The following is a 13,684-nucleotide window of genomic DNA, read 5'->3' on the forward strand; positions in this document are numbered from 1 at the left end:
AAACTGGCCTGTACTCGAAACCCACAGCCATTTGAAGCCTGTTTTTTGTTTTGTTTTTACACCCAAGGTTAAGTTTGTTTTCCTGAGCCACCCAAAGGTCTTTTAGGTGAACAAGAAAAAGCCTCTCTGGAAGTTACCTGCTTGGTTTGGAGGCTGCCAGCCCTTGGCAGAACCCAAGGGTGCCGTTGGCTTGAGGACTGTAGCAGGTGTGGTGTTGGCAGGAGCAGGTCTCACATCCACGTTGTCCTGGCAGGCAGGGATGCTCCTCACCGGGGTGGGCTGGGCAGCTTCCAGGGAATCACTGTTCAGAAATGAGGCAAAAGTAAATAAATGATTCTTGCTAGAACAGGAGAATTTGTGAAATGGAGATGTGGAGTGACATTCCCTTCACCCCTCGTCCAACAATGCAGCACCCACTGGTCTGTCATCACCAACAATGCTGTGGTAGTTACAGTACACTAAAGCTGCTTTCTAAGAACTGGACGTTTGAGTAAGGTCTGCCAAAAGTCACTACAGTCAACTAAACCCCTTCACAATTTTAATTTTAAAAGAGTTGTAAGTTTCTTTAGTCATTAAACAACATGCACAATATTTTATATTGTCTCTTTAGAGCACTTTACAGCTGCTTTTATATTTTAAGGGTTGGCAGAACTCTTTTAGCTCTTTAAAAACACACATGATGAAAACCGAACTTAATCACAATTCACCTGGAGTATAACTAGCCACTAATTACATTGCTAGCAAGAAAATTTTTCATTTCTCACTTGCCTTTGGGAAGCTGAAAATAAATATTTTTATTTAAAATATTCAAAGTAGAGGAGTAATTACTAATGAAAGTCATTTGCAAAACAAAAGTACACCACAACCAGGAAAAGAACATACATACATAAAATACCATTCTGAAAACATATTTTGCACAATTTGGAAACACATTGATAAGAAATGGTTAAGCCCCTAAAAAGAATATACGGCACTAGAAGCCTTGTATTCTTTCCTCTATTGAAGAAAAACAAATTTACAGCACATGTGCACCATGCGTATTTTCACCAGGGTCATTCCCAGAATTACGGGTTGTGCCAAGTTCGTAAAGTAAAAAATCCATGAGCTATTTTTACTTTACAAGTGTTGCACATGCACAGTACTGCCTTGCCCATATGACATGCAATCACTTGAACACACCATGAGACCAAAACACTGTTCATAACCTTCATTTTTTAAATTTTTTGTTGTCTCTAGATTTACAGGGTAAAAAATTCATGCATTTACAATCTTCTTCTGAGTAAGGGATAAAAAAGTTATTCACAGTTTGGAGAATAAATCTGAATGCTCAGTTTAATGAGTAACAGCTATGGCAATTGCAGGCTTTTGGTAACAGCAGTATCTGTGCTGAACTGGCACTGGTGGATTTGCCGTGGGCACAAGCCCAGTGAAGCACAAAGTGAGACCTTGCATTCCATTATCTTCAAATGTTGAAAAGATATTAAAGACATTTGTATAGCTCAAATGGAGTACACGTCAGATTCCTTTGAGACTCATGTTCCGAGTCTTTATTACAGGCAGATTTTGAGGCAGTGGAGATACAGGGCATAAAAGTGCTAATGCAGACTGAAAGAAAAAGGATAGGTAAGTACCCTCTGAAGTGAAGTAGCAGCAGTGGTTGAAAATGACAAGGTAGTTTAGGATTGGCTTCCACAATGAAAAAAGTGCATGCCTGCAACTTCATTGTTACAGAAACATCCTTCTGGACTGTTGAATATATTTGACATGTAGCCCATCAAAACCACTCCAGGCCAGAGCCCCACTGTAACTTTAAGAATTTCTTGTTAACACTGTTGGTGCTAAAAAAAGAAAGTTTCCTCCTTCTCCATCCAAGAGGCTCATTACTGCTGGTCAAATAATTTTTCAAGTCTAGCACCTCTTTACTGCCTTTGTCTGGAACATATATGTCATAAATAATACAAATCATCAGTCAGAAATAAGAAAATCCTGCTGACTCAGCAGCTGTCTTTTACAGCAGAGAGTACTTGACAAGCAAAAATGGATTCCAGACAAGCAGAAAAGGTGTCCTCCAGGGAGAAGATGGCAAGGAAGCAGACTCTGATGGATGCCCACAAGGCTCATTGCAATGCTGACTAGAAACTACCACTGCCATTTTTGTGGTTGAATTTTGAGGCTTGTGAATAACATGGAATGCCAGTTCCTGAAGCAACAGAATGTTGGAGACACTCAGGCTTTCATTTAGAAATTAGGTGAAATCCTAAAGATCTCAAACTAAAAAACAATTATAAACCCAGGTATAAGCTATCTCTGATTTTTTTTTTCATCATCTCTGAAAGTTTATGTGCCAGGAGTCTCAAGCAAGAAGCTTCCCGAGGGAAAAGCCTGAAGCCATCACTCTGACCAAGAGAATGTTGCTGGTCTCAAGGTCAAAATTTCTGATAGAACTTGGACACCCTTTGTGTTGCATGTCTGATTCTTTAAAGAAAAAATTGAATAAACTCAAGCTACAAGCACAGCCTGTTAATTTAACAGGCAGGCTGCTACTGCAGCTGGGCAAGTCTCTACTGTGTGATATTGCCCATCTATGGCAGGCTGCATGAAATAATGCAGCATTTTTCTGGAATTACAGCCTCCAATCAGCTGGCTGTGAGTGCACATGCAGTGTTGTCTGCAGAAAGACTGATCCGTCTTTGTCTCACTTTCAAAGATGCACTGCACCCCCAGCAGTGTCTCCCTCATAAGAAGTCCAACCTTTTAAATGCCAAACTTCAAATTCGTACTGTAAAGTTAGTTCCTCAACACTTTACTTCATGTTTTTCTACACTGAGAAACACTCAAACTCCAGTTATTGTTATCCAGCTTTACGAATATAACGCTGGATCTTTCCATAAACACAGTTATCTTCTACAAATGGCTGTACAATGGCCACAATTATCCCCACTAGTATTTTGCGACTCACTAGAGTACTGTACAATGATGACCCAAGTTTCACCATCTAGAAAATACAGGATTTGAAGAGACAAAAAAATATACTGAAATTTAAGAAAATATATTATGGAAGAGAGCTCCCACCTGCTTTTCAGTGTCATCACTGGGAAGCTGAGGGAGGAATGATAAACCTTATGTATTCACCAAGTCCTGTGTGAATATTTCTCAGACTTCCCAGCTGACACTCATAGGTCAGCTTCAGGTCAAGAACATTTTAATCTCAGAACACTTGTACTATTACTAATGACACACCTACCTTCTGCCTCTAGCATTAACATTTTAACTCTGTTCCATAACTGCTAAACTACTCCTTCTCCACCTGATGAATACTTACAGCAAATACCAAATTTTTCCATGATGAAAACAAATGCAACCAAGAGGCTCATCCCTGCAAGCCAACATTTCCTGCAACCTGTGAATGCTCTGCTGTCAGCCTTTGGGCAAGGGATTTTAACACTGCAAGAATGAAGGAACGGTGAAACATGAGTCTGTCAGATTCAGTCTTGTGCCCTGAAAACCCATGAGAAGTTTGATTAATAAGCTATGGGAATATTAATCAAAATAATTCTGGAAGTGTGTTGCAAGGGAAACAGATTGCAAAAACAGCCCAAGAAAAATGTCTGGCAAAGAAGCAAGCCAAAGACACCTCTCTATTTTTTACATATGCTAGCTTATACTTAACAGACATGCCTGAAATTCCATGGAGAACAGCTCCTACTACACAGTGCAGCCTTATTTTATCAAAGTGTGTGTATGGAAAACAAACAAATTTCTGGGGAGCCAGTTGAGAGGCTTGGGGGGACACACAGGGCTCCAGTGCCAATGCAAACTTTATTCAGAGCCCACAAAAGGCTCCTCAGACCTTACCCTGCCTCCTGGTCAACAAAAGCACTGTTGGAAACTGGAAACTGGGGAAAAATCCCTAGAAAAAGCAAGTAGTAATTCCTCCTCCTCTGAGGGAAGAAGTGGGTCCAAGTCACACATGATATAAGCATCTGTTTTTCAGAGACCAGGCTGAACACATTTCAGAGGCGTTTTAAGAAATTTGCACTGGAAAAATGTTCTGAATGTATTTAGAGGTTTTGATGCTTCTCCCTCCCTCAAAAACCCCAAACCCACAAAAACAAAACAAAAACCCCAAAAAAAACCAAACAAAAAGAACCCTCACCAGAACAAAAAACAAACTGACTCACAAACAAACAAACAAAAAAACAACCAACCAACCCCCAAGAAAACAACCAACCAATCCAACCAGAGAAGAAAAACACATAGATGCGTAAATCTCCCTTCATCCTTCCATGGCAACTCCTACACAATGCTGTCCTGCTGAATTTCTTGACACAAACTTTAGGGAAGCTAATAATGGAGATGTTATCAGCCAAAGGAGAACCTACTAAAGAACTGAAAAGGAATTGAGCTTGCTGCTATGTAACTTCTCAGAGCACTAAAGTGATAACAAGGGCCAAGTCAATTGGCCTTTGCCAAGCAGGTTCAAGGGATTTGGCTGGACTTTTTCCCCATGCAAGCCCAAGATACTGGCTATCCATCTGTAAAAATTATCAGTTGAGCCCTAAGCTCAGTCTGGTACATCCGTATTTTACTAATAGCTCTGTGGCTATCAGTGATAGTTTAAGTAGCTTGTTAAACTAACTTGTTCTGTTGTCCAGAACATTTGTAGAAGTTGTTGGAACAAATCCACTGCAGTGTGAGGAAATCTGCTGACAGGACAGGTCACGTAGTAGCTAAGGGACAGTTTGTAAATGCTTTCTCCAGATAGCCAGGAGCTCTGAGACTTGGATCTCAGGTCTCAATTGTTTGTCATACAAATCATGTGCTATATTTTGTCCAGTATCAAAGTACACAATAGCTGAAAATATATATATATAGGAAACCAGAAAAAAGTAGGTATGGCAATGATGACAGAACTCCATGAACAAGGGAAATACAGATGGCTTTTTGCAAGGGTTTTCTGGTGTAACAACAGAGAAACAGAAGACAAGAAGTACTGAGTGCTGACCTTGTTCCCACCCCTACTACAAGCCCATGGTGTCAGTCAGTGTTTACAGTTCGTCTTAACCTAACAGTGCTCCAGTATCTTGTGAGAGAGAAGAAAAGCAAAATAAAGTAATAGAAAGAAAGAGCAGAGAAAGTCATCTGGGTGGAGATATTTCTGTATCAAATTACAGGGAGGGAGTAAGTAACCCCTCTGTAAGCAATGCTCTATACACAGAAATAACTCAGAGCACCTTTCAGTTAAGTATTCTCCCAGAGGTAACACCAGTGTCCACCTCAAAAGGCAAGACTACTATTTCTTTAAAGGAACTGAATGTAGTATAGTATCAGGAAGATAAACCAAAAGCCATGCCAAAAACAAAAGGGCTGTCAACACCCATTCTTGCAAGTGTTTCCCAAAATTTCACAGTGTTTCTACCTTGAGATTTAATTTTAAGGCAGAGCTCCAATTCTTGGTCATGCAAGATATTAAATACATCATTTCCTGTGCTGCATATGTGTAGTTTGTTAAAAAGCACACAAGCCCCATAAACTCAAGGCTATCCCTGTTGCCATTAGGATGAAAGACTTAGCTTAGTAGGAGATTGCATTGCTGTTATACACCCCTAAAAAAACCCATTACAGAGGAGTCTGGTGGGGAAGAAAACGTGTAGATGTTCATCACAACTTCAGGCCAGTTACTAAGTCAGAAAAAGGTCAAGTATTCTGGCAGCTACCCAGTACAGAGCAGTTTAACACAGCCAGCTTTTTGGAGCAGAGACAGCAAAGTGAGAGGGACAAAAGGGAAATATTTCTGGAGGAACCTTACTGCAGAACAGAATCAACACCCTGCTTTTATTATAGCTACAACCTTCCTGAGTTTGTCCTCAGAGATAATGTAAAGAAGCCTAAGCTACCTTGGTACTGCATTCTGTTGTACACTTGTCTCTTTAGTTATGGGACATAAGATTTCAGCTCTCCTTTCTTATCAACTATTTTATTGTGGGATGAAGTGAGTTGACATTTAAAACAACTTTTCAGCGTTACATTTGTTTACATATCATAGTATGTCACTAGATAGATTGCAATGCAAAGACATTTTACTACCTAGTTTCACAGTCAATTTTTCGTTCAGTCAATTGACGTTTCAATTTTTTTTTCTGACATAATTGATTTCTTTTGCTTGATCTTTGTTGAAATTCAATAATAATATGTACTTACTGACATTACATTTATCTTCTTATATCTCCTTTTCCTCGAGCCATATAAGCAAATAATAAAGCATATAACCTTTATTTAACAGGACGAGACATCACACAACTTAATTTCTTCAGCTCCATCTACTGGTAACCTCTCCTTCCTCAGGACTAAGGATGATAATATGGAAACCAGAAATCATTACCCTCATTTGTTGTATGCTATCTTCAGGGCAACACTGGGTATTCCTGGAAAAATCCTTTTTAAAATGCAGTTTTATGCAGAGAGTTCTCAGACTAACTGTACTGCTACATCACATGTTCCAAATTTTAGGTCATATCCTTTTTGGGATGTCCCTAACAGCCTGAAAATCACATGCTTCCTTTACAACCTTATGCCACAGCCTTGTAGCAGTAACCTGAATAACCAGGATAACCTGGCTATTGCAATGGCTTAAGAGAAAATTCATTTTTCACAAGTTTACAGGTTACCTTTAAAACCCCCTAAAAATCCATGGATATTTATTTCAAGCCATTCAGCCTGAATCTTGATATATCCACACTGATACGATCTTTTGGGCAGGCTTATATGCTTTCTGTACTCCCAGTGTACTTCTGGCTCCCTGGCACATCTCTTTCCAGCTCTATCAGTTGGAAGAGAAAAACAGATGAAGCCCCTCCAAAACTGGACTTCAGCTGTGGAAGAATGAAACCAGTTCTCCACTGTTCCCTGCCTTTTCCAACACACGGCCCCACGTACTTGTAAGGGACAGCAACTGAATAGAGACACTTTGGGAATCCCAACACTGACAGCATCTCCAAAAATAAATCTTCAACACCAGGAGAGTTTCCACTCAGAGTGAGCAAACAATGGACAAAGAGAAAGCCAGTTACAGATTCAGGAAGAAGAAAGTTTGCATTAATGAAATAATCCAATAATCTACCTTCATTTGCCATAAACAATGCATGTTAGTGAGTGAAGGAAAAATAGAAAAGGGAAGTCAGAGAATTTGTTTTCACTCTACTAAAGTATCACCAAACAAACACCACAGCTTAAGAATAGTCTTGGTGATGGCATGGCCTGGGTTTCACCTGTAGTGCACAGACAGGTATCAGAACTCCTCAAGAGATTTTCTCTTTCAATGTGTACATAAAAGTTTTCTAGTAAGATCATTCAGTGGCAAACATAAAATTGGTATTTTAAGTTGTGTTATATCACCACAAATGTTCCTTTTTTATCTTTTTAAAGTGGATACGCTACAAGTTCAAAATTTTCATACAAATAAAGGTGGTTTGTTGTCTTATAAACCACTATTTCCCCTCCCTGAGGTTAAGACTACTTTAGCCTTCTCTAGAGATTGAGGTCACCTTGGAAGCCACAAAACAGAAGAAAAAGAACTAATACTTGTTACTCAACACAAGTTTCTACATCAAGTGGATCTCAGCTCTACTTAAAATTGGGCCTTATCCCTAGAAGGGCCTAACTTGTGAAAATGTAAAGAATTGTACAAGAAATATAAAGAATATAAAGAAATGGGTACAAGAAAACCCACAGATTATTTCTTCCTTAGCACAATTTACTACACACTGCCCTGTAAAATAACCAAGCAGACTCCTGCCTGTGCAGCTGAAGTCATAAAAGCAACTTTCCACTGAAGCAAGCGTTAACATCGCTGCGGTCAGGAAAGGAGAACAAACAGTCCTGTGCACTGAACAGAATCAGCGCTGGAACAAAGGGCCTAGACAGCAAATAATTTTTAAAACAGTCATTTTCTGGCCTGCATGCCAGTTATTTGATTTTATACATTCAACGTGAGCTTTAAAAAAATAGCCTAACGTGACGCTTAGTTGCTCAAGGAACTATGGCAAATAATTCACCCACACACAAGTTTCAAGCCAGAATCTCTTGTTTCTTCTCCAGATACCTCTGTAGAGTGACACTGCCTCCCCCAGAGGCTCACGCCACAGCACGAGCACCACCATGCATATTAGAGGGCATATTGAAGCCAGTGAGGAAAGGAAACCTCTGCTTTAGTATGGTGGACTCGTACAAACACCATCAGCAGGTCCAGGGTGCACATTAGCTGTGTAAAAAGATGAAACCAGCAGGGTTTGGGAGCTGGTGACCTCATGTCAAAAACCAGGACAGGCACAAGCACGCAGACAACAGAAATGTGATTTGAAGGAGCAGCCAGTTCCCTGCGAGTCCTAAGTGCCAACCACACACCACACCTGGACAATACCTCTGGCTCTTTGGCAACTCCAGAGCGCTTGTGGACTTCCTGGAGGGTGCGGTGGCCTGCAGAGGAGGCTTAGTGACAGGCGTGATGAGCAGGGCATCCAGCAGCGAGCGGCAGGCACTAGGCTCATGGAGTCTAGCAAGTGTGTAAAAAGACCCCATAAACAAACAAGGTGACCACACGAACTTCAGGATGGCTGGGACCACTGACAACCCAAAATCCCTTATGAAAAGTCTTTTTGGAGAAAATGAACCCAGGACAACTGATGCAGGAATTATGTCTAAACAGGCAGCCTGCAAAGTAGAGGCCGCACAATTCAGGGGAGGCACAAGACAACCCACTAAGGTGTGAGAAGCATGTTTTTCATATATTTTTGAATAAAGTAAAATAAAAAGTAATGAGAAAATTTTTTCATCTGTTTTAGTTTTCTGATTTTGTGTATGCTTTCTAATGAACATAATTTAGGACATATATGCAATTTAGAATTACAAAAATATGGTTATTATTGCCTATTAAAAATATTTTACTGATATGAATGAATGATTGAAAAACTTGTCAAAATGTTTGCTCTAAGCAAGCCTTTGTAAAAAGCAATACAGTAAAGATTTAGATGGAACTTGGCAAGCTATTGTTTTCAAGCTTGCTTTCAAAAGTTCCGCAAAGTTACAGATTATTCTTTGTCACTCACGTAACACAAATGCTATCTACAGTTAATTTACTAACTGAACTGTAAAACAGGTATCATGAGGAACAGAATGGTAGAATTACTCACCAAGGTTCAGAACAGCTAAGCTATAAATAGGGCATGGGAGCTTTGGACATATTCTAATGACTTGGCCACTATTGGGAAAGAGCCAATTGATTTCACAACCCTGACAGGGACCAATTATTCTTGTACCTCCTTAAACCAACCTATAAAACATTCCTTTTGAAGCTGATGTCTACCTGGCCCGGACAGCAATAGCAGCAGACACTGCAGCAGCGGCCATGCTCTTAATTTTTGATCTCTGCTCAAAAGGAGAAAGAACTGGAGGAGGAGAGGGTCCAAGGATCGGCAGATTTCCCGAAGGATCTTCCAGCATTACTTTTGCAGCGCAGAAGCTTTGAGCCAAGGCAGGAGAAAACACAGAAAGTAGGAAAGATTGGCAGAGATACAGTACAACACCAAACCACATTAACCACTGGAAAGTTATGGAAGTTTCCATCTCACAGAGACATCAGGCAACATGTAAGTGATTTGAATACTAATATAGGAAACGGCAATTTTGATTTCACCCACAAATAAAACTTTCCTCTCATCAAGTGAGCATTTACCATCTGTCAGCCTTCAAATTCCTCATCACAGACTCTGCCTCACACACCTGGGTCATTTGCACTGAACCAGGGACCAGAACTCTCCACATGGACCTATTTAAGTCTCCATGGAGTGGACAGAATTACCCCTGAAGACCATTTACCCTTGTCTTCTTTTTGATAATAAATAGTAAACATAGAAAAACAGAATATTTGGTGATGTAACTTCTCCAGGTCCACTTTTAGCAACCTTGACAAATTCAGCATGGAAACCCCTTTTCATTTTCTCTACTTATTTTACAGGTAGAAATTAACTTGAACAGACAAAAAAGAAAAAAAAGTGAAAAACCCAGACTGCCTCCAAAATAACTCCTACAATTTCTAACTTGTGTTCTTACTTTAAAATTTCAATATTATCCACCAAATTGCTGTGTATTTTTTTTAATTACTACCAAGATGGACAAAACACTCCAAATACCCACACAGCTATATACCACTTGCCAAATTTAAATGCAAAAACACTGCCTGAATACCTTACTTACACCTAGCAATCTGCTGTAGATGTACCTTAAAATATTTACCTTGTATGACTTACAGATGATCTAGACTGAAAGCTTGAGATTTTATTGAAAGAATTTGTTTCACAAGTAAGCAGAGATGCTTCATGCCTGCCCAAAAGCAGCAAGAGAAGAGAAATCATTAATCAAACACTTATTTCACCTCTGGCAATACTAACTAAAGCTCTGGAGTTCATTTGAACTTTTTTTCTATAAGCCATCCTTACCCATAAGGTAAACAGAACAGGCATGTTTTTTGCAAGTATCCTGTAGTGTTAATTACTGAGGGAAGCACTTTCTGTTGGTAAAGATCTATATTCTAGTTATCCCATCACTACACAAGTTAAAGCTTGCATTCTCCTCTAAAAATTTTGGGTTACTGGACAATTTAAAAACACACATTTTGTAGCAAGGGTGACTATATTCTCCTCATGTCACCAACCAACTGAATCTCCTGCCCATGACTCTGTGTCTTTTCCTCCTCCATCAAAAGGCTGCTGTAATTTTTAAACTATTTTTAGAACTTTTGCCTAAAAGCTACTTGAATTTATAATTACTATATAAATTGCCAGAGCACTATGAGGGTCAGGAAACCTTGAAGCTGCTCCATCTTGACAGCATCATCATCAAGGTTTCAGATGAAACTGTATGGCTTTAAACTAAAAGAGAAGAGATTTATACCAGGTATTAGGAAGGAATTCTTTACTACGGGGATGGTGGGGCACTAGAAAACACTGCTCAAAGAAGCTGTGGATGCCCCAACCCCAGAAATGTTCACCTCCAGGCTGGATGGGGCCCTGAGCAATCTGGTCTAGTGGGAGGTGTCCCTGCCTATGGCAGGAGCATTTGAACTAAATGATCCTCGGAGTTTCTGACTGCACCTTTCTAACACAGCTGACTCAGATGTACCTGGCAAGGGCAGGAGGCAGCCCGAGGGCTGTTCCCACATGCAGGGCTGGAGGAGGCAGCCCCCCAGCTGGGTCAGCAGGCAGAGGGAACTCGATGGTCTGTGTGGCCACAGCACACGTCTTGGGGACAGGAGGTGCTTCATCTGCCGGAAAAGAGTTCGCTGCATCTGGAGCAGGCACCGTTATCTTCCTAGTTGATGTTAATTTCATGAGTAATTATGAGACAATATACAGAGAAGAAATTTCTCATTTGATTAAAAATACAAAATAGCAATGGACAATTCTTTCTAGCTGGCATTCCTGCATCTTTTGTAAGAAGAATAAGTGAAGCAGATAAGGGCTTTTTTACCTCCTTCTATAGGAAGCAAACATTCATGTCCTGGGAATTAGACGATGCTGAAAACAATTTTTTGAGGCATTTTTACAGCTAAAGCTTGAGTGCTTGTTTAACCACAAAACCAAACTATTTGGGTAGTTACTTAAAAGATAACAAACTTGAACAAGAGCACAATCAATATACAAGAAACTACCTAGTGTCAGGAGATGACACTTCAGACACCGAGGCTAGGTGGCTGCTGACATTTTAAACCTGAACGACTGAAGGGAAGATGAGGTGTATACTTGCCTAAGACTTCCTAAAGGTTCTCAAACAGAAGTTCTGTATAATAAAAGAAAGCAGAAGGACAAGTAGCATTCACCACGAGAGAGCAATATTTCTCTCCCACATTTTACTTCCTCTTCCTTGTCATCACACTGAAACAACCATAAAAAACTCTGACAGTTTTCATATGGTCAGCCTGAGACCTCCTCTTCCCCTAGGCTACAATTTCTGCAGAGAATGTTCTTGGCTGTCCACTTATCAGAGAGTACACAACAAAAATCAGGACTGATAGCCCTTATTACTAAGCCTTTGTATTTATATCAGGAATAATTCCATTAAAAGAAAATACAAAAGTAGGTCTGCATGATTGCAAAAAGCTGTATATGAAATACAATCTAAAGACCTGCTGGCATCACATCTGTTTTGTATTAGTTATATACTTTCTCTGGAAGCACCAGATTCTGTGGTTTATATGGTCTAACGCTGCCAGGGTCAATTTTTAAGATGACTTTTTGCAACTTTCTGGAAAGGCTGTAAGCACTCAAATATTTTACTGCTAAACTTACAGGAGAACATCACATATATGTGAAATAATGTAATAATACACTATAATTTACAGTAGTTGGTTATATAGACATACAACTAATTAAGGCTTTCAATAAAGAACTAAAACTACAATAAAAAAGCATTATGAAGTCTATCTTATAAGCAGCTCACTTAACTTCAATCTAGAAATCAAATCCAGATCCTCCATACCTTTCACAGCAAGCTTTCTCCTTCTTGGTGGTTAAGAGGTGGGTGGTACAATTTACTGAGCTTCAGCCAAGAAAAGATGGAGCCCATTCAGAAAATAAGGACCTTTGCCAGTCCTTGACAACAAATTCGAGGCTTCAGTAGCAAAAGCAAGTCTACTTACCCTTGGATGGCCCAATTTAGCTTTACTAAAAGCCTGACGTGGCACTCATAAATTGCTCCATGCAGATTTCCAATAGGTGCCATTTAATTAAAAAGGGGGTTTGAAGATCAGATTTGCTGTTATTTCCCACACAAAAGAGCATTATAAAAGCAGCAACATCTGCTCAGTAACAAAATAGAAACATTAACTATAGTTGCTACACTGATGACCTCTCAGTTCAGAGGAGACTCCAGACTAGACAGCTGTATCAAATAATTTGTTCTTCTTCCCACACCTAATGCTACACCTTCCCTCTACAGCGCTGCAGAAGCTGCTCCAATTTCTGCCCTTCTTGAGAAGAAAATTCTTACCATCTACTTTTTTATTTGTAAAAATAAAAATACTTTGGCTCTCATCCTGAACCACCATGAACACAGCTGCTTTTCAGAAATCTAATGTGAAAACATTTTAAAGCTGCTCCTTGCTAGGTTAATTTTGCCAAATAACAAAATTTAGAGCCATAGGTCTTGAGTGAGATTAGATTTAAGTTACCTTTGCCTGGACACAGATAGGAGTTAGGAATTTGGTACTCAGAACACAGTAGCTGTAGTGGTACCTGCAAGGCATCTACAGCTCAGTAGAATCATAAAATGGTCTGGATTGGAAGGGACCTTAAGGGTCATCTACTTCCAGTCCTCCTGCTGTGGACAGGGACACCTTTGACTAGACTTTGCTCAGAGCTCCAACCAACCTGGCCTTGAACACACCCATGGATGGGGCAAGTAGGTGTAATCATACTGGAGAGGTTTCACTGGTAGACATGAAAATCAATTACTGAAGCAGTACTTTTTGCACTGCCTTTTTCACCTCAGGTTTTCTGCTTAAAAAAAAAAAAATCACCAGGACTATCATACATATCTATCATACATCTATGGTGTATATTTTTAATCTTTGTTGATTTAAGAGAATTTGTGGCTGAAAACATCACAACCAAATCTTCTTTACTGTACTGGC

The 13,684-nt window shown here is 39.8% G+C and overlaps 1 protein-coding gene across 9 annotated transcripts in view; it reads right to left on the reverse strand.

Moving 5' to 3' along the window:
• Positions 1-13,684, reverse strand: part of PDLIM5 (PDZ and LIM domain 5) — a 123,026-nt gene that overhangs the window by 28,326 nt on the left and 81,016 nt on the right. For 8 of the 9 annotated variants that reach the window (XM_088056768.1, XM_088056766.1, XM_088056761.1 and 5 more), the window contains 5 exons: positions 11,176-11,364; positions 10,291-10,377; positions 9,362-9,517; positions 8,420-8,551; positions 138-301 (listed from right to left, as the gene is read on the reverse strand). In XM_088056768.1, the coding sequence (XP_087912894.1) occupies positions 138-301; positions 8,420-8,551; positions 9,362-9,517; positions 10,291-10,377; positions 11,176-11,364 (728 nt within the window). The remainder of the gene's footprint in view (positions 1-137; positions 302-8,419; positions 8,552-9,361; positions 9,518-10,290; positions 10,378-11,175; positions 11,365-13,684) is intronic. The other variant, XM_088056770.1, reaches the window with a different exon arrangement.

Source organism: Pseudopodoces humilis, chromosome 6 (genome assembly GCF_049639895.1).
Source record: "Pseudopodoces humilis isolate 2021_Gansu_Grassland_sample_001 chromosome 6, ASM4963989v1, whole genome shotgun sequence".
NCBI lineage: Eukaryota > Metazoa > Chordata > Aves > Passeriformes > Paridae > Pseudopodoces > Pseudopodoces humilis.